This window comes from Papilio machaon, chromosome 10 (genome assembly GCF_912999745.1).
Source record: "Papilio machaon chromosome 10, ilPapMach1.1, whole genome shotgun sequence".
In the NCBI taxonomy this organism is placed as follows: Eukaryota; Metazoa; Arthropoda; class Insecta; order Lepidoptera; family Papilionidae; genus Papilio; species Papilio machaon.
This window is the reverse complement of record NC_059995.1, coordinates 5,651,053-5,673,352: the sequence shown is the minus strand read 5'-3', so window position 1 is coordinate 5,673,352 and position 22,300 is coordinate 5,651,053. Positions and strand designations below refer to the sequence as shown.

Below are 22,300 nucleotides of genomic sequence, written 5' to 3'. Positions count from 1 at the left end.
TAGCGACACTTATGACCTTTTTACCCACTTGTGTAACATCGCAATTGACCTTTACGTATGATAACATTTTAAACTTCAAAGACAGTATAAGAATATTTCTTTGAAAGACAAATTAAATGGTCTTTGTAAGGTTAGGTTACATCAAAAGCATTATTAAATTTTCAATGCAGTATGTACATTACTTGGAAGGTGAAGACGAATTGCTTTTAAAGTAAAATTCCCCCAGAAGTTTCATCATAATATGTTAAATTAGAAGATTATTTTAATATTAAAAAAAACACTAACTTTTTAATAAAACAATTTTTAGGAAGTTATCCACATTAAAGTGTCTTGGACGATATATCCTCCACACTTAGTTTCCGGTTATAGGCAAATTTTATATCAATGATGAAATAATCTTTTATTAAACATACCACATTCTCCTAGACAAAACTGATATCAAAATGTCTTACGGCAGTGGAAACTCACGCTAATTTAATTTGTTTTCCTGTTCATATTTATGCAAGTATCACTTGTGTTGTTTCAGGCGGTGACGAGGAGATCGCGGCAATCAACGTCGGTGCAGTGGTCGCGCTCGTTCCGCGGTAGCGTGCCCGCCCAGATCGATGACGATATCGATGACGTCTTCTTTGCTCCCGTCTCTATGACGTCAGCAATCAACCAACACCATCATGACGAGGCCGACATGGCCGATGGACCAAAAGGGTAACTTTTTAAAAAAACTACGACTTCACTATAGTTGTACATCGGATTAAGGAATGTAACATATGGTATTCACTAATTTATCTGCTATCTTTGATTCAATTTTCTCGTGAAATTCCATATTATTATTGGCAACCCTGACAGTGGTTACTATACTCTGGTACATACGAGGATCGAAACGGGTTTGTTTAAACGTAAAGTATATCGAGCAAGAGTATTCTTGTATTCTTTAACGTCACACTTTTATTTTGACTGAAGTTTTAACACTGGAATTCATATATATTTTTTTAACTCTCTAAATCTCAGAAGTGGTACACTACGCTGATATATAAAGTCGATTGATATCTTCAATGTAGCATCAAAGTAAATGTATCGAAACGATGTTGACAAGAGAATGTAAAAAACTTTGCCGATTTATTTATTTTCTATTGAAAATTGAAATATTACTATTACGAAACAATCTTTAGAAGATTATTGTACTATGTTAACAAAAACAAAAGTCGTCGCACACGCCCTGAAGATGGACCCCCGTCGGGACCGAAACTAGTCGGTGCCGTCACCGGATGATCACACGTGAGTTAAGCCGTTCTTAACTAATTTATTATTATGTCTCACGAAAGTTTAAACAATTTAAAGTTAATATAGTCAAAACCATCGATCACTTGAATATTTCAACAGCAGAGTTCTACGAAATGGAAAAACCTTATTTTGCTATCTGACATCAGTAGTAGAGGTCAAGAGAGTAATTAAGTTAATGAATGCTGTTCTTGCAAGTAAAATGCATACCAAAGTTAAACGTAGAGAATTTTCTATGGTTATGTTAACTACTGCTAACGTTTAATGCAACAATTATGTGTAATGATATTTAAATAGAAAATGAAATTACAAAGTAAACAAAATAAAAAGTGCCTGCGATATATTTAGGTAAAGATAATATAACTATTTAAATTATTACTTAATTCATATTATATTAACTGTTTTATTAGATTTTTTTTAAATAATTTTTTTAACTTTTAGCAATTTAAATTGAAATGAAAGAAATTTCTAATTTAATATTCATTTTGTTTGAATTAACTTTTTTCATATTTGCACATTCATTTCTTATTTAATTATAATATCTGCAAGTATTATAAAAATGATTTAACCATTGTGTTCGAAAGTCCTTTTTGTAATGTTCAATACGTGATCTATTCTATTGAATGGAAAAATTAGTGTCGCAGCAAGTCGTAATATCTTTTGTTTCAATCATAAAGTATTATTAATGTCTATAGTTAATGGAGGGAAGCCAGGCGACGCACACTAACGCCGCCTACACACAATCAGTTTTAACAGCACAGTCTGTAAAACGTACAGTCATGGAAATAAATTTGTTTCCCTCTTAGGATCGAATAACATACAGCAAATTATCACCATAAGTTGTAACTTATGGTCAAATTAGATGCTAACTAAACTAAACTAAACACTTAGATGCTAAATTGTAATTTAGCATCTAAGTGTGTTGTGATGATAAGTCTTTAATTTTATTCCGTTTAGCGCATCAAATGACCTTTCACCGAAATGGGTAGGAAATAATAGTCGAACAGTGCGACTGTTTATTTAAGACTTGTACAGTTAGTTCCGTTAAAACTGAAGGTCTGTAGCCGGCTTTAGTTAATTTTGCTAGAGCCAGTGCCGAGCTCTTAATACATCGTCATGTTGCGCTAACTTGACAGATTAATTAGCTTCTAATTATAATAGTACGTTTTACTTTGAATTCTCCGACGAACGAGACGGGAAGTTGTTGGCCAACTTATTGTTCAACTGTTTATTGATTGAACGCTATTGTGCGCAAAAGCAAATCGTTTATTGATTTAAATTTCCTTCTATTTATCAATCGGTACTATTCTTTAATTTACATTGAATTTGTTATTGGTCGTCAATTATTTCTTTTATTACGTAATGTTGATTTATTACTGGTTGCACTGTTTATTGTGCGCATTCACTACCTTCTAAGAGACGATAACTACTGAACATAACGGTTAATATTTCTAATTGTGATGGTTTATGTGGTATAGATTAATTTAGTTGCCACGGAAAAATGTATGGAAGACAATAGCCTCTATACATATGTATTTAACGAATAAATAAAACACCCCAAAGTTAACTATGTCAAGAGAATAGTGATAAATTGGCAATATATGAAATCGAGACTGGAATACTTAATACGATGCGCATATGTAAGTTAGAGCGGAGATTAAGTCCGCGATTTCTGCGACCCTTGTCACACAGATCTGGGTGGAACGCTATCCCGCGGATAAAGAAACATTGTACACTTAATATTATATTACACTACATTATTGGATATCAATCATTTGTAAAGTTATCTTGTAATACAATTTGTCATAAAGTAAGTACGATGATTAATAAATAATCTAAGGATTTATTTTTCATATTGTCACACTAGCCTAATATGGTTATGGAGTCTACCGTTTACTTTTATAACTATTCGGGATACTTACTCCTTTACGATACAAGCTTATCCTGTCTAAGAATCGAATTGAATTAGAAAGTTGTAGCTGAAAACTTACTATTAAACATCGTCAGTAGCATTTTGGTAAAGGCAGAGCTGGGCATTAACTCGTTAATCCGTTAATCGTTAATTAACGAAATTAACATTTTGGTTAACGGATTAACTTTTAAGTTCAAAAAGTGTTAACGCTTTTGTTAACTTCCGTTAAACTCAATTTCCGTTAATAAAAGTCCGTTAATCGTTAAATTAGAAACTTGGAGAGGTGCTGTCATTTTGTTTAAATTACGCGCCACGCCACGCTCGTAAGTTCAGCTATGTTGGGTGACTGTCGGCGACTCTATTGTATGTCTATGGTGAACGAACGAGTTGATAATTGATATATGTGAAGTTCGCGTGCAAGTGTGATGCATCAGAGCGTCCGGGAATGACGTGACCAACAGGACAAAATCAAAAGAAGGTTCGAAATAGTATATTTCATTACGAGTATATAAAAGCACGAGTATGTCGAGTATGCCCACAATCCGAACGCTCTTCGTCCCTGCAATACGCCACTTTTTGAGAAACTGTATTAAAAACTTTTTTACTCGTGCTTTTTCTTTAGCTTTTTCAAACTCGTGCGTTCTCTTTCCCAACTGTCAAAATAATGTCTGTTATAAAGAATAAACCAACCACGAAATTTTTACAAAAAAAACTCATTGAAGTTTTTATGATTCATGCAAATATTTCTAAAAAGAAGCTACTAATTTGTTGCAATATCAGATTTAATGATTTGACTCAATGAATTAGGTTAGGTTTCATTTTATTTCATCTCATTAAATTTAATTTTAATTTCATATCAATAAAAATAATCTACTGAAGACTTGGCTGTTTGGGCATAGTTTCCTTTGCCTACCCAGAATGGGTGAAGAAAACAAAAAAAATCTCTGTTTGTATTCTTTTACGGTTGGCGCCATTTTCCAAACATTTTAGTTAGTTGAGTTTATTGTGTTTTTATTATTCTATTAAATTGCTTCATTTTTTCGCAACTGTATCAAAAATAGTTGTTTAGTACACGTGCGAAACTGTCATTACAACTTGTTCCAACTGTCAACTTGTAGACATTTCTCGGAACTCTTTACAATGACAGGCTTTCCGCACTCGTAATGAAATATACTATAATGCGTTCATACTTGTCTCTAATACTAATGTGTTATAGAATATATAGTCAAATTACTATTTTAAACAAGTGTCGCCACATAAGTGTAAAATTAGTATGTATAATTTTGGTATGGTTAACTGTTAACGATTAACTTTAACTTGCGTTAAATTTTCGAGAATTTAACGCTTTAACGATTAACGAAGTTAATTTCTTAATTAACGAATTAACGATTAACGAAGTTAACTTTTCGATTAACTGTGCCCACCTGTGGGTAAAGGCTATAGAATACTATAAACTCAACTTAATTAATTTTACTTAGATAACGGTGGATAGCAAAAAGCTTCAGTCATTGGACATGATGGTGGATTCCATTTGGATTTTTGTCGGGGGACTGATAAATACAGCCTTTTTCTCTAAAATGTACATTTAGTGTTTGTGTTGACAGTGGTCGTTCGCCGGTGGTGTCTGGCGTGGAGTACAGGCGGCCCGAGAGGAGCGTCTCGTGGGGCGCGGGCGCGGTATGCGGTGCGGGGGGAGCGCGCATACACACGCCCATGCTCGAGCCGTTGGCAGACAACTCGAATAGGAGGCAATTTGGCATGGGCATTGTCGGCAGGTTTTTCCGGTGAGACTTTTGAGTATACATGTATAGTTTCTGAGGACATGGATTTTTATTATTGTTTTTATAACTGATTTAGTAGAAAAACATTATTTGTTTTTTAGATACTTTTAATTGTGTACCAGTAATACTTGATATTTCTATCCATCGACGGCAACAAATCTTTTCATGTTACTTTTTGATCCTAGACTCTGCTATGGATGTATGTATCAATGCTATCATTTCCTACTAACGTCGACCTTGCATGAGGATTACAATAATACGGACTTGATCCGTTTACGAATATATCACCTGCGCCCGCAATATATCACAGTGTTTACGCGCCCAGTTGCCATTTAAAAATTGCCTTAATGGGTTTTTGAATTAATACCGCGTGGACGTGACGCGGGGTAATATTTATGGGATGACGCTTTATCCCTTGATGCTTTTTGAGTTATTACGGTGGTTGTTGATGGTGATTGCGTTACATTTTAAGGTTATGTAATCGCTATCTCACATATTTATATAAATAAAATCAATTTAATTTTTTATTTTCAGGTTGGGCTACTTTTACACGTCGCTCGAATTTTATTTTTAAACTTCGGTTTTAAAACATCAGTGTTTAATAATGCGTAAATAAAAGCTCGCCTTGCAAATGGACTGTGAAAAAATTAAAACACATTTTCGAGTTTAAGGGATCCGTTGCCTCAAGGCAGGGGAAGGGCAAAAGAGCAGAAGGCAATTTACATTCGCCGAGGTCGCTAGACGAAAAACTCTTTGAGCAAAGATTTTTTTTTTAACTTATTAATAAAATTTAAAGCGTCCCTGTGAGCAAACTGTTCTTTTACGGAGAAAAAATATTTAATATGAAATTTGAATTTTTTGCCTTTCTCATTTTTTGGAATGATGTCGCTATGAAATTTTTCGTTACTACGTGTTAACATGAAAATATTTTTAGCCGCGCCTTTTATATAATAACTTAGGTATACAAGAGGTAGCATTCATTCGTTCTGGGATGATATATTAGATAGACTCTTGCTTACTCAAAACATTTGCTCGTGTAATTTAAATACTTAAATCATTTTTGTAGCGGCAACCATATAAGAATCTTTATTTTGTAAAATCTCAACGGTACAGGAATATTTTTGTGATTGCTTCAAATGTAAAACGCAAGAAACTTAGGTATAAAATTAATTAAGATGTAAATTGCGTACGAGTTTGTATCTAACATAATTTGAAGTATAAATTAGATCGCACGCTCACCGTACTGATTTACGAGCAGTGAATTTTGAATACAATTTTGTAAACAATGTGTCGCTCCGACTTGTCATGATCGTATTCATTGATCAGCAGTCTACTCCTGACTCTATTGTTACTGCAACTTCGCTCTGATTAAAGTTCGTATCATTGTTAAGTTTTGATTCACTTTGTAATGTGTTAGATGTTCAGTAAATTTAAAGGTTGTAATACCTACTGAATGGAAAGCAATACTTCTAGAACGCTTGTCAAAATAGGCGATTACCGCATTGCAGATCCTAAAAAAATGTTTGTGTCGCATGAAAGAATGAAAGTTTGTATTTGATAAAAACAAGAAAATTGCATCAATGGTTCAATTTACTTTCATGTTGCCAATAACATAACATATCATGAGTGTTCAGGTTTTTTCTTTTTTAAAGAGAAAGATCGATGACAATATGTACCTACACTGGAAGAGCGAGGCATTCCCTACAAAAGTGTCTTTTGACTACTTTTTGGGAAGTCCCGGCAACTTAATTGTAAAGATTTACTTTAAATAAATACATTTTTTTTATTTTAGTTTAAAGGATAACTATTAATAAACTGCGTCTTAGTTGCTTTAATAATTGAGGTAGTTAAAAATATCTAATTCTTATCTTACTTACTTTCCAGACGTTCTCTACGTAAGTCAGTGACACACCAGGAGGAAGTAGCACAGCAGCTGGACGAACTGACTGACTACCGGCCGTATTTTACGTGGTGGGTGAGCACGGTGCAGACTTTGGTGTTGCTGCTCTCGCTGCTCTGCTACGGCTTCGGGCCAGTTGGCTTCGGTCGACACACACACACTGGACAGGTCATGGTTAAGAGCCTCAGCTTGCAACAGGTCAGAATATATCTTCTCTATCTCTCGTTTCACTTTACGTTATTTCTTCTCTCTATAAAGATAAGCTAAAATGTTTATATGTTTGATCTTAATGGCGGCTCCACATTCGTGGTGCGAATTCGCAACGTGTATTCCGTAAATCATCCCCTCCACATACACGGGATTTTCACATTCTTCGTGAAACTCACTGCAAAGTGGACGTGGAAGCTGCTAGTGCTATAACTTTATTTGCTGTGACAACATATCACTATTATTATTAATATTATACTTAATTCATTTATGATATTATAGAACAAAAGGCTCCTTGATGAAAGTTGCTTTAAAAAATGGTAATAAGTCCATGACATGCAAAAAAATTATATACATGTTTTTTACTTATTTTGTAATAAATTTTCGTAACAAATTCACAACATATGGTTTTTCAATGCATGCGTGTATACGTGTATAGATTGTAATAAAATTTTATTCACTAAATAAACGAACACTCGTTTTTACGTCGAAAGAGATATTAAAATACATAAATAAAATGTAGCCATGTGTTATTGAATTTGTACATTTATTATCGAGTTTGTATGTGTATGTAAAATTGTAATACGTGTTCTTTATTAATTATTGTGCAGATTACTTTTGATTTAATTTTTAATAACTAAGAGAAACGCACATGAAATTATTTTAATTTCAGAAATTATAACAATGTGCTGTTTATTTTATGAATTCATTTATTAGTTAGTAGATATTTTATAGAACTATGTATGCGGAGTTTAGATAATTTATTAATATTTTTTTTACCATTCAACATCGACATCTGGACCAAGTGATCTAATGTTCGTACCTTTAACAATTTTAGGGTTATTATATTAGTTTTTTATATTGAGCGGTGCTATCATTCGCCCTTGGCGCCATGCAAACCTCTCGTTTTCCCATGGCGCTATAAGGGCGAAAGACTTTTCTTTATTTAATAAATCAATTTTACATTTTTCTACTTATTAGGTTTTAACAACGATTTCGTTCGGTATCATTTTTTCGTATATAGAAGAAGCTTTAAGCGGGGAGCTTTAAGTGGCTATAAAATAGACTTTAACTGCATGTGGAATGTGAAAGTACCTTAAAATGTAATGCGTACGCAACATTTACAGTTTCCAGTACATTGGCAATTGATGCTTACGTTGTTTACACTCCACTACGTTATTTTATTTACCGTTGCAAGATAAACACTGTCTCCTTGTTACTGTGCTGTTTATACTATAGAATTTTATAATTTTCAATTTAAATATCGAACTTTTACCTTTTTTACAGCAGTTTAAATAGTTAATATAGGTTACCTGTTCACCTCTCGATATCAAAAAAAACTTTTTTTTTGTATTAATTTAATCCGTATAAAGCATAATAGTTTCACCTGGAACTTTTCCAGAGCGTGATTTTCTTCGTCGTGTGAGTATTGCCATTGCGAAACAAATTCTCATCTCGCGGGAGCAATGGCACGTCGAGTCCCAAAATCCGTTTCTTTGTTTAAGACTTTAGCATAACAAGGTTAAATGACGCAAAGCTTTTAGACGGAACGAGTTCTCTAACATTTAAATCCGGAGACGGCGCTTAAGAGACAATGCACGATGTTTGGGGGATTTATAACAGGGCCAAGCTTATTCTGGGTATCACGTACGTAAGCATTTAACGCCATTTATCTAATAAACAAGTATCATAATATTTTAAATGCATACATTTTTTTAAAGCTATTCAAATATCGAGCGAACTGTTTACTAATATTAGAAATGTAAATGTTCAAATCGATGGATGGATGGATGTTTGTTACAAGGTATCTCCAGAACGGCTGGATGACTCTCGATGAAATTTAGTATAGATCTATATTTTGATATCTATATTTTTTATTCCGCGCGGACGGAGTTGCGGGCGACAGCTACTTCATTATAGTTGTAATTAAAATAATGCTGACGTTAAAACGCTCAAAATGTTGTCAACTTATTTTATCAATTAAAATGACCCTTTTTTCAAACGTACAACGTGACCTCTTGTGATAGCAAATCAATATATTCCATGCTAGATGCAGGTCGTGTTATATGTTACTTGTAGTCATCGCTTTAGAATTTATACGATGAAATAATTGCCCGAGATCACAAAGCCGTAGTTACACTATAGATATCTATTCAGAAGAAACATTTTTTAAAGAAACGTTATTGACGTTCACACAAATGTCACTCTAGCAAGTCGGTTCATAAAAAAAATACAAAGTTAGCTTTAGTTATAATAACCTCAATGGCACATCTGTAACCTGCCGCTTCAAAAATATCCGAGGCTAAAATTACGAATATTCATTATGACGCATTCAAAAGCTGCAAAGTAATATTATTAATGAACGAGACTCGAATGTAAGTAGGTCACACACGCTTTGTACTCAGTTCTTTTGTGTACTTTTTGTCGCTTAGCAAGTCATCTACGAGTCGCCATCTTTTAAGCTCGACTGACCGCAAAGGGACCGACGATGTCAAGTATTCGGGGTCCGTGAGCTTTTATTGTTTCGTAACTTTCAAGCTTAACGAATTCAGTCCGCCTTGAGTAGTGAATAACTTTGCCATTTACGTTGATATTGGAATAGTTGGGCGGCTGTAAAATTTATTAATGTTGACGTTGGAAAATAGATTTCTTTTCATAGCGTAATATCGGAAATGAGACGACAGGTTAGGTTTGCCTTCAAGAATAGCTGAACAATGCTGACAGGAAGTTCTGATCGCTATTAATAAACAAATAATTTGCATCGAACAATACGTTATGTACACGGATACGTTGTCTAAATTCTAAACACACTACGTAACATGATATATCGGTATACTGGAATATATTCCTGCCAAGATTAACAATAGGTTTTGCCTAAGATCAATCCCTCAGAGCATAGATTGTCTTTAAATGGAATCATATCTTATGCATGCTGGCATCCGGTTACATAGGTGAGCTTGTAGATCAATTAGTGTAAGCCGTTAACTCCGAAACACATGACAGATACTTGTCCAAACAAACAAATAGAATGAATAAATTATCTCATGACATACTACAAGGAAACGAATGTGTTAACAGAATTACGCGTAACAGGAATCTATAAGAACGAGACAACGAAGTCGACTGTACCACTTTTCTTTTTTCCCATTACAGGACGATGTATGTAGGTATGTTCTTCGAGCGACTTTATTGTATAGTAGGACAACGATTTTTTTCATCATAATATTATCAGAGTTTTGTTAAATAACTTTAATTTTTTTAACCATTCCGAATATGCTAGAAGCTTTTAGAATATCGTGGACGACAATAGTAGGTTGGTCAGATTCGAAATAGTGACCGGCTGCTCGATAAATTTGTATACTCTCATTAGGCTATTCGCGCTTCTAACTATTGTTAATATTAATTTTGATAAACAATTCGTTTCCAGGTGGAATGGGAGGAACCGGCGTCGTTCTGGTTGGGCCCGCGGGCGGCGGACCTCATACACTTAGGAGCTAAGTTTGCGCCGTGCATGCGGCGAGACGCGAGGATAGCGCGAGCGATAGCAGCGTCTGCGAGACGGGAGCGGGACACTGCGTGCTGCATACGTAATGATGATTCTGGTTGCGTGCAGTCTTCTAAAGCTGATTGTTCGGTAAGAAGAATACAATTCTCTTCGTCTATTACAAAAGGAATTAGCGAAATACAGTCGGAACTGTTAAATCGATCAGTTAATCACGACCTGGCTTGGCTTCGAAAGGATATGGTGCCTTGAGTTTTGCTATACTCGTGATAGATAGATAGCGCCGTTGAGCCGAACGACCTACCGATCAATCGACCCAACGGTAAACACCCTAGTAGGTTTCCCCACAGCTTAAATACCTGTACAAAAATATGAGAATCAGAAGAGTTATAATATATTAATCTTTATTTATTACTACATAAATAATAAGAATAACTTATATTAAATAAAATTTCGGCAGTAGACACGGTTAAATATAAGTTATTTAACCGTGTCTACTGCGTAACTTTCGATGAGTTAAAATTGGATGAAAATGAAGCGCACGACATTTGCAAAATAACTAAATCTGGATATTTAACGTGTTAACAACAGAATTTTCAAGCAAACCCCTGCATTTCTTCAGTTCAGTCAGTTGACAAAAATAAGAAATTATATTTGACCTTGGTTAGTAACAAGTGCTATGACGTTCTTCAGTTCAGCCAAACTATTCCGCAATCGGTCAACAACGCGACGGTGGACGGAGTTATAAAAAACTAGCTGTCGTCCGCGAAACCGTCCGCGCGGATTTAAAAAAAAATAATTAGTACCGTATGTGTTCTTTTAAAGTGGCATAGGTGTAGAACAAACTATGTTCTACATCCATGCCACATTTCATCGAGATACGTTGAACCGTGTTGGAGATACCTAACATCCATCCATCCCAACTTTCACTTTTATAATATTAGTAAGATATGAACTGTAACCTTGAAATTCGTGTTAGTATTAGTAGACTATAGTAATAATGATTAGCTATATCTACGCTATAGCCACTAGAGCACTGGAGGAGATAGATATACTCGTAGATAAAAATGTTGATATATGTCAACTTTGAGATTATTACGATAAAAAACAGAGTGATCAACTTATGTCTGGTAATTCTTCATATTCGGACAACCGATAATAGAAACCATAGAAATGTGAAACTCCTATAATGTTAGTATGTAATCAGAATAAGAATTTGTGGTATTGCAAAAAATAATATTGTATCCATTTACATTCTTATCCATCCTTTTGAATTTACTGCCCAACGCTTCGTTTTATTGCTAATGATGTTATGGTTTCCAATTCTTCACCGTGTATTTAAATTTTAACTTACTCTTCTGACTACTTCTACTGATATTAAGATTATGAGTTCTTAGTCTAGATTATCTTAAGCTTATTTTTCACTTTTACATGAAATTATAATATGAATTAATTTTCCTGCAAACGTAAAGATAAGAGGATTGGTAGCAAAGGTGAGAAATCGATATTTGTATTATTTGAAAATAAGATAACGTATTTCTAAGCAATAGTGATAAAGATAAAGATTTATTGATCATGATGAAAACCTAAAATAGTTCATTTCTCTCTAAATAGTAATTGAAAATAATAAAAATTTAAAACAAGAGACCGATCATTTTTTGGAGACAATGATGAATACTGTAAAAATTAAAATATTGGTATTTTCATTTTTACATGACAAGTATGACATAATGTGCTTTGGCGATTAAAAATATTTTTTTTTATCTTCCAAGAACACAATATCAACGTGGAAGAAGTGGTCCTCGGGAGAATCTGGTCCGGGCGGACGGATATCGGGATCTGTTTGCGGATTGGATCCAAAGTAAGTAGCGAGGATAAAGCTGAATTTAGATGTATAGGGTCATCTAAGGTTGAGTGATCACGGTATTCAATGGCTTAAACGCCATATGTCATTAATACTTGAATTTTAAATGAAGCGGCCCTTTTATTTAAGGAGAGTAAGAAAATGTTACTTTACTTCTCTCCGTTAAGTGTAAGTCGTAGAACCACATTTCATTTTTTTTTTAAATTATAATTAGTTATTTTAAACTAATTTTCAGATTTTGCGAAGCTCCAAGATCGATAGCGCCTCACGAATGGCCGGACGACATAACAAAATGGCCGATCTGCCGCAAGTCTGTGATAGACGGGAGCTCGCCAACGGGGCGATCGGGGCACGCGGCGGAGCACATGGCGTGTGAGGTCATCGCGCACCCCTGCTGCATCGGCGTCCATGGACAGTGTGTCATCACCACTAGCGAGCATTGCGACTTCATCAAAGGATACTTCCACGAAGAGGCGTCTTTGTGTTCACAGGTAAGCATAGCCGTCAAATGTCTTATTTTACTAACGTAAGGAAACTTAAAAATGTAGACAGCACATGCAACCTTTAAAGCGCCAAATTTAAAAGCTAACTCCACAGAAAATTCATAAGAAATTTAACATTATGTTTTTTACTTTTTTCAGGTTTCGTGCCTCGATGATGTTTGTGGAATGCTACCCTTTATGCGAAGACGTCGACCAGACCAGTTATATCGTGCGTGGACTTCATTGTTCGTGCACGCTGGATTATTACATCTCGCTGCTACACTCGCTATCCAGTGGCTATTCATGAGAGATCTAGAGAAAATGGCTGGCCCTGTAAGAATCGCCGTGGTGTACTTGGGTAGCGGGGTAGCTGGAAATATGGCGTCTGCTATTTTCGAACCTTATCGAGCTGAGGTATGAGTCATCAATTATTGTAACTAATGCATTAGTCTTTTCATGTATATGTAGTTATATACTGTTACGAGCGTGAGGTACGGGAAATAGTTAAAACACTTTTACTCTTCTACTTTAAGGATTCACTGCGCAACGTGTCCGAGCACTAATCACAATTGTCTTTTAGCACCACACACTGAGTCACTGTAACTGAACACTATACACAACACCATTTCACTACACTTCACCGCTTGTACTCCCACTTTATTTGCACCTTTTCTTCTGCACTTCCACTTCCTTTTCACTTGTTCTGTCCATTAAGTAAGTATATCTGTGTTTTCTTATTTCAGGTCGGTCCTGCCGGTTCTCATTTCGGTCTACTCGCATGTTTAATAGTGGAAGTGATCGGTGCGTGGCCGTTGTTAAAGCATCCAAAACGCGCTCTAATGAAACTAGTCGGACTAGCTGTGGCGTTGTTCCTCCTCGGCTTATTACCATGGATCGACAATTTCGCGCACGTGTTCGGTTTCGTATTTGGATTTCTACTTTCGTATGCGTTGTTACCATTTATAACATTCGGTCCGTACGAAAGACGTAGAAAGATTATATTGGTTTGGGTGTGTTTAATATCGGCGTTGGGTATGTTGTGTTCTTTGATCGCGCTGTTCTACGCGGCGCCGGCGTACGAGTGCTCGGTGTGCGCATACTTTACGTGCCTGCCGTTCGCGCCGGATATGTGCGCGTCACAGGATGTGCGCGTGAGGCAACTGGACGGCGTATGACGGCGCGCGGCCCGGGCGCCCCCGCCGCCGCCGCCCCCCTGCCCTGCGCACCGCCCGCTCCGCATCTGCCCTACACCCAGCCGCCGCGTTGCGCACAAATAGTGCCACCTCTACATTCTCTAAAGTACCAAATTAAACGTAAAAGCTTGAATGAACATTCTAATGTCATCTACACGTTTACCGTCTACTCCTATTTTGGGGCAGATAAAAATCTTACAACTTGTGGATCAGAAAGTTACACCAGTTTCAATAACACGATTTTCTTAAACGAGAACTCAATAAAAAAAAACTAAATACGTTAATATAGACTATAATTGTCGAGAATGTAGAGACAACAAGAACTGCCTTCGGTGTAACCATCTTTTGAACACCACAGCATTATTTTGAGTGCTCTCTAAAAAAGCTCAAATGCGTTCTGCGGAAAGAGGCGCAATGTAATTTTTTACTGCTTAAGCTATTGTTTAAGGTTTTGTAATTGTCAAATTAGACTTATATCACTTATGTGTATGCGAATAAATCATTTATTACTTTTAATGGACCATAGAGACTTATTATTGCATAATCGAACTCTTTGTTACGTTATTTTACTCACTATTTCTAGACTTATAGTCCTCCGCTTTCGGCGTCGGCAGATTTAGGTTATAAGCATCTTAACTGATTGTTATACCACATGTATATATTGTATGTATGGGGTATAGCGATAAATTGTTTATTAACTAGTGTGTAATTGTGTTAAGGTGCTTTTAAAATAAATTTGATGTGAACTAACCCGTGATGTTTGTGATACCTGACTCTTGGCAAGTACTCTCGAGTACCTGCTTGATCGAATTCGACGTTAATGTAAATATTGTGTAATATACACACTTATGATTCTTTAATAAGCTGTATGTATGTACTTGTCACAATGTTTTTATCTGCGGTGCCTTTACGGGAGTCGCGGTGTGCCACAATTATCGTTCAGTATTTATATGAAGACTGGTGAGCCGTTCGTTTGTCCCCTTGTCTTGTTAATAAATCTCATTAATTTAAAATACCATAATTTTTATTCAAACAAATTTCTTCTTTGTGCGAATGTCGCTTTTGTACCTGAAACCTTCGCAGGCAGTTTTCAGGACTTACAGTCTAGTATTTCAGGAACGCACAAACTTTGATATTATTTTAAGGAAATTCTTTTTCAAGCAGCAAATTGACGAATAGATGGTAACTGTGAGAAGTCAATATGTAAAAACTGAACTATGGTAGATCTCGTTGTATAAATAAAAATGAATATTGATATATATCATTTTCAATTAAAACCGCTGTTATAATGTTTTTTTTGTCAAATTTATTTGTGTTAATTTAAAATTTTAATTCAAATTGTGTAAAAAGGATGCGTTTACTAGAATAAAAAGTATTTTTATATGAATTAATGTCTTCATTTTGTAAAGTCTTGATTGTGGCATTAAGTTCCCGTAGTGGCGGAGATATGAAAACCTACATAATTTAGTATATTACTAAATAATGTAAATAGCATGTACAAGTAAATAATAAATTTAATCAGTTTGGTTCATTGTATTTAAAATAATAAATAGGAACGTTGTTAATATATTTTAATTTCGTCAATTTAAATAGTTTTACGGAGAAGTCTGCGTAGTTTTAACGAGTTATTTTATATTATATACCAGTAATATTTCTGTCTATTTATAATTAGATATATTTTGGTTAACATAAGTCAATAACTTTTCATTTTGATCGCTTACTTGGAATAAGGACTAACGAATAATACCTTGTTAAAATCCAAAAGCATTTTATATATATTTTATTTATCCTTCCTAAGCATAGTTTACATTGCCGTCACTTGAAAAATATTACGACGCATAACGTGGGCTTCCAGTGCCTATACACCTGTACAATATTGTAATGACATATTTTTTATTCTCATCAATTTTGGACGTGAAAACCGACGGTTATAAATTTTAACATTAGCAAGTATGTATATATGTCATGTTTGTAAAAACGAACACCACTTCACTTACTTGTTATTTAGGACTGAATTTTCTTAACTTTATATTTTTTTATAGAAATGAAACAGTACATTTATCAACACTCTTTTGGACAATATAAATGTATGGTAAGTTTTTTAAATAAATTAGTCCTTATTCCAAAAATAGCCATTAATTTTGTTAAATTCTTAAAGTCTTAAAAGATCTCAAATTTTTCTTTGTAATCAGTTTTTTTAATTTCTTATTAGTAAAACACAACTAATTTCATACATCGGAAGTCAAGAGAATGTAACAAAAAGTAATTTTCATACGGTATAAGAATCATTGTAGATATATATATATATATATATATATATATATATCAAATCGTTTTGTAGAACATAGTAACCAAATAAAAGTCACACAGAGTTGTTAAATGGTCACTAAGGAAGTCCTGTGGTGTAGATTACTTTTTTTTTATAGCATGAGGTCGCAAACAAGCAAGCAGCCACTTGAATTCGTCAAAAAAGTGATCACTGTCTGTAAATTTAATCGACAGGTTAGGGGACGAACAGAAAGAGGTTATTACCCCTTCCTATGTCCATCTTTCTTATCAGAGAAGGTTAGGAAGAACATGAGGACCTAAATCAGGTCTTACATGCACAATCCTCAGACCAAACGCGGAATTGCTTTCACGTCATGCCTGTCTTCTGTGTGGTCACCGGTCGAGCCGGCCCATTCGTGCAATAGATGTTGTTGTTGCTGACTCTACCACAGTTATTATAAATCTAGATTAAGCAACTGCTTAATTAACCAAGAAACTACTCTGTGTGGCAGATACTTTGAATATGTTTTAACTTGATGATATGGCAAATATTTTTGTATTGGCAAGTAATAAACTTTAATGTACACTCGTCACCAAAATAGCAATAGAATTAATTCATTTTTTTAAATCTGTAACTGTCGCTTATCATCCCTACAGGATCTGTTTTCGAAATTACCTTTATAATTTTACATTAAACAATACATATTAAGTTTTTACTAATTTAAATGTTATTCATTTTTATTCATTTAAAAAACTCAAATTCTGATTTGCGTCCCGTAGTCTAATTGCTTTATATAAATATGTCCGCATAACACATTAATAAATTATAAAATACAAACCTAATCCTATGTTTTTTTTTCTATTTTAACAAAAGAATATCTAACTAATTCACTGAAAATACAACTACAATTTTCAGTTTGACTTTTGAATGCGGGACGCAACTTGACATGACCGATATGTTAACTTTATCGACGTATTACTAAATGTATGAAGAAGTATTTGCTATTAACATATTTTTAGTAAAGTTTTTAATTGTAAATAGATTTTAAATTTGCAATAAATAGAAATAGAGTTACTTTTGCGATTGAAGGGTTTAAATATTATTTGTAAGTGAAATATTTTTCGCACAACTTTCCGAAAATTGTAAGAAAGCTATTGTTTATACTGCGATTTAATTTAACCGTGTGTTTCCACTGTCGGAACTCTAGAAGTACATATCGAGGGGTGAAAGGCTATTTGTTTTAAGCGACATTTTTTGCGATATTGACTTATATATATATATATATATATATATTCAGAATCAGAAAATTTCCCTGATTCTGAATATATATATGAGTCAATATCGCAAAAAATGTCGCTTAAAACATATAGCCTTTCACCCCTCGATATATAAATCACAATATTATTCCTTGAATGCTCTTTGAAACCCAGGGGACAACAGTATGTTTTAGTAAACGTGTTACGGCCGTGGAATTTTACGGTAACCAGACTACAATTGTGTTAAACTTAATGTCCTATGGCAGAGATGGCGAACCTTTTCGTATCAACGTGTCATTTTTTCATCAACGTGTCATCTCGTTATATATTTACTTCACACATTATGTGCATAATTAATTTTGTGATCAGTGACGTGCCCAAAACTTTGTGTCGCCATTGGTTCGCCATCCTTGTCCTATGTTGTAATTGCGATAAGTAAATTTTGTAACTCGATAAAATGATGTGAGCCAATAAATTTAAAATTCTGAATCCCACTTCAAAGATATCTGTCACTCAAATGATGATCTGTTAAACCTTTTTTGATCGTTTTGGTGTTGTGTAAACGGTTATTTACAAGAGGTCAGGTTTGTTTCTAAGTTTTATCATAACAAGTGGACTTTATCAACAACAACATTATTATGGTTTTAAGATTATTGGCATTGGAATTTCAATTGTTTGTATGTGTGTATGTCGTGTGAGTTGTATGGTGTGGAATGTCTATTACTGATTAATATTATTTCGTCTAAGTAAATTGTCTGCGAAATTATCTCGAAGTGCCCTTGCGGCCGGCGGCCCGGCGAACTGTTCTCAGAATTTAACTTTAAGACAAAAAAAAAATTACATACATATTGTACATTGTGAACATACAAGTAATTAATATTCTATCATATAAGGAAATGGTAAAGTAATCTTATTGTAAACTAGCATTAATCGAACAAGAAACTTATTATCATAATATCACTGTCTTTTATTTTACTTTATCTTACTAATATTATAAACGCGAATGTTAAATGGATGGATGGATGTTTGTTTGTTAGATGGTATCTTCAGAAGGGTTGCATGGATTTCACTGAAATTTGGTATGGATGTAGCACATATACCAGAAGAATGAATACATAGGCTCCAAATTCAGTTTTTTTTTATTCTGCGCGATCGATGTCGCGGGCTACAGCTACTTATTTTATAATAGCAGGAGAATCATTTTATACTACAGTCAAACAAAGATATCTGGTCCGATTAGAGGCGCTGCTATCGCAGCTAGTTCTATCAGAATATATGCAAAACATACATGGCTTAGAAATAGAAAATGGCATAAAAGTGGTAGACGCCAGCAACAACAACATCGGTTGCACGAATGGACCGGCTCGTCTGGTGTAAAACCACGACCACACAGAAGACAGGCGTGAAGTGGAAGCAATTCCGCATTTCGTCTGAGAAGTGTTGCTGGTAGCCTAATTTTGGTCCACTGCGTTTTCCCATCCTTTTCTTATAAGGAAAAGATGGGAAAGGGCAGTATAATTGACGGAGGACGGGACGCATAGCAAGGGGAAATATTCTCTTTCTGCGCGTCCCTTCCTCTGTCGATTAGAGGTAGGCAACGCATCTGCATTTGTGGGTGTCTAAGAGCAGTGGTCAGTGGTTTGCCACCTTATATAAAATATTAAATGCCAGCTTCAGTACGAAAAAGATGACAAAGGGCGTTAGTCAGATATCATAATTTAGTTTGACTTATGTCCACCGAATCAGATATCCTTGTCAGTCTATATATCCTACATCCACCTTGAAAATAATGTGCCATCATTCATTTCCAATCCTTCAATCTGAATTTTTGTTAAAGTAAATTTTATTGGTCATAAAAAATTCACTTCATCCTTCCTTTTAACATTGTAGGTCATGCATAAGCTATGCGATATGTAAAACATAAGATAGAGCAGATATGATAAGGACCTAAACATTGATGTTATCTCGACATTCGACAATGAAATATCTGATATTTATCAGCACGTAATTTAGAATGTAGCATGACATATTTTTGCGGAGATATTCAGTAACTCGGAGACGATATTGAATAAAATTCTAAGTAATCAAACATACACTTAAAGATACAAATACAAGCAAAGCTAACTCGTCACATCTCTCACACATAATTTGTACAAATCGAGATCTCATAAAACCATATCATATATTAAGACTTCCATGTGTTTAAAATCGTAACCTTATCGTAACCTTTTACCTGACTTTATTAACATACTGTCAAATGTGATTTTTGCTATTATGCTATGGGATCTTTATAATCAAGTAGTATCCGACCTATATGGTATATCTATTTCGTGGTAAGTTTTCTTAGGAAAAAAGTAAAAACTACATTAGCATAGAAACTTTGTATCATTTATTTTACATTGACAGGAGGGCGCTAGTGTGCTATCATAATTTAGTTTGACTTATACCCACAAGGTCTGATAACTTTGTCGGTCTGTACTGCAGTGATACAAATGCTGTTTCTGAAAAAACAGAGATTGTAAAATGTGTCAATAAAAGTTTCACGGCAGTCGAAATCCACATTCAAGTACCTTAAATTCGATCAAGCGAAACACAACAACTTTCGCCTTATCTCAACCTTTTGACTGACGTGAAGTCAAGTCTTTTTTGACATTATCTAGAGCCTCCTATTGCATAATGAGGGCTTAAATCTTTTACGTAACGTAACTCCTTTTCAACACATACCAACATAATATGAGGACGGTATCTGCATACTTATTTGTTTTAGGCAATCCAAGTTTGCTGACTCATAGATTGGACCACAAGTAAAGGCTAAGATGCCAAGATATAGATATAGATAACATCAGTATCAACGGACTTTGATATATAGGTATTTTATATGCATATAGAGATTTGATATATCCGGTAGAATATCTTTTTGATCATATGACAAGCTTTATCTTCCTTGCACTTTTTAACCTTTTGAAAAAAGGAAAGGCAGGGAAGAGAATGTACATCTGGGGGGAGCGGTAGGATAGAAGTGGGAAATATATTTTCTTTACAACCTCTCTTCTATATACAATAATAGTCATTTGTAACTTGTTGTATGTATATATATATATATATATATATATATATATATATATATATATATATATATATATATATATATATACAATATATATGTACACTGACCCATATCTATATATATATATATATAGATATGGGTCAGTGTACACTTCGCCATTTTAGCGATACCATTTGTGTAGTATAATTGAAAAAATAAAAATCCATCAGTAAACCTCATAAGGCCGTTTTCTTTTATTTACATCAAAACAGGGCACATGGATATAACATATTACTAATAAAATTTTAATTTTAAATTAGTTTGTAAAAGCAATTAACTGGTAATTGAGGGAAATTTAAAGTAAAACTGGTTTAATAAGCATAATAATCGTACAGTTACACAGGCTAAAAGATATATAATAATGGAATAACAATAAGGCGTATCTTCGAATTCATCGTATAAATTATTTTTGTCACTTAAAATAAAATAAAAAAATTAAATTTCCACTTTTAAAATAACCAACCTTATATATATGTAAGTAGGAAAAGTGCACAGAGAGGATCTAAAATATAGTAGTCTTTAAAGATAATCAAAGGGATGACGATATGTTTGAATCCTGGGCGTCAGTGCAATTAAACTCTACTGTATCATTCATCCACATGTTTCGTAACTAATGAAATAGAAAAATTTACCTATAATTGAGGTCAAAAATATGTTCTGTAACAAATGTTGACATTGAACAAACTAGATCATTGTTATCTATCGTACGAATTTAAGGTGAAAAACTTGCAAAGTGACAACTAGTTTTTTTTGCGAGCGAATGTTGCGATTGTAGTATTTAGACAGAAGAATAAGGAAAAGAATCAGACTCACAAAAACTATGAAACTACTATATAGTAAAAGATCATATTTCATTGAGGATTACAAATTATTTATGACACAAGTGGTTAACAAAAGATGATGTCTATTGTCAATAATTTACTTTCATATAAGGTTCTTCGTACACAAGGCAACGTAAATCTTTAAAACACAGCAATTTTAGACTCTTTTTTTATATAAGGGAAGGGGGCAAACGAGCGGTGGGAACACCAAGGTGACCATCGACGCCCATGGGTATCCGCAACACTAGAAGAACTGAGCGTTTCTTCAAGGATCCTAATTCGTACTGGTTTGGAAATACCGCCGAGCACAGACCGTTCCACAACGCAACCGTGCGCGGCATAAAATTTCGCGAGAACCGCACTGTCATAAATATGTTATATAATGTCGTAGAGATTTGTACACAGCGTGCGTCGCCGATATTTCTATGTGTGATCGCCAAAAACAGTTGCTCGAAACTTATTTGTTACGATCGTCGTGAAAAAAGTCTATATACAGTTGATATCAAGTCGCTACGCCTGTAGTGGCCGAACAGAACTTTCGTCGACGATAGATCGCTATCTGTACGGAACGCGCAACGTAATTCTCGCGTCGCATCCATACAAAATTAGATTTGACGATTTAAGTTACCTCGTGTACGAAGAAGCTACATCGTCCATACTTTACTTAATATATATTTCTGTAGATCTCTACTGATGTGACAGTTGTATTAATACATATTGTTGTCTCTG

General features: G+C 34.5%; 1 protein-coding gene across 3 annotated transcripts in view; it reads left to right on the top strand.

Moving 5' to 3' along the window:
- The window catches only part of LOC106717990 (inactive rhomboid protein 1), a 114,518-nt gene extending 99,520 nt beyond the window's left edge, over positions 1 to 14,998 (top strand). For 2 of the 3 annotated variants that reach the window (XM_045679661.1, XM_045679662.1), the window contains exons 4-12: positions 527 to 705; positions 4,795 to 4,974; positions 6,856 to 7,069; positions 10,506 to 10,712; positions 12,053 to 12,073; positions 12,353 to 12,441; positions 12,680 to 12,935; positions 13,086 to 13,340; positions 13,670 to 14,998. In XM_045679661.1, coding sequence (XP_045535617.1) covers positions 527 to 705; positions 4,795 to 4,974; positions 6,856 to 7,069; positions 10,506 to 10,712; positions 12,053 to 12,073; positions 12,353 to 12,441; positions 12,680 to 12,935; positions 13,086 to 13,340; positions 13,670 to 14,101 — 1,833 coding nt within the window. In that variant the 3' untranslated portion in view covers positions 14,102 to 14,998. The remainder of the gene's footprint in view (positions 1 to 526; positions 706 to 4,794; positions 4,975 to 6,855; positions 7,070 to 10,505; positions 10,713 to 12,052; positions 12,074 to 12,352; positions 12,442 to 12,679; positions 12,936 to 13,085; positions 13,341 to 13,669) is intronic. The other variant, XM_045679663.1, reaches the window with a different exon arrangement.
- Positions 14,999 to 22,300: the final 7,302 nt, after the last annotated feature.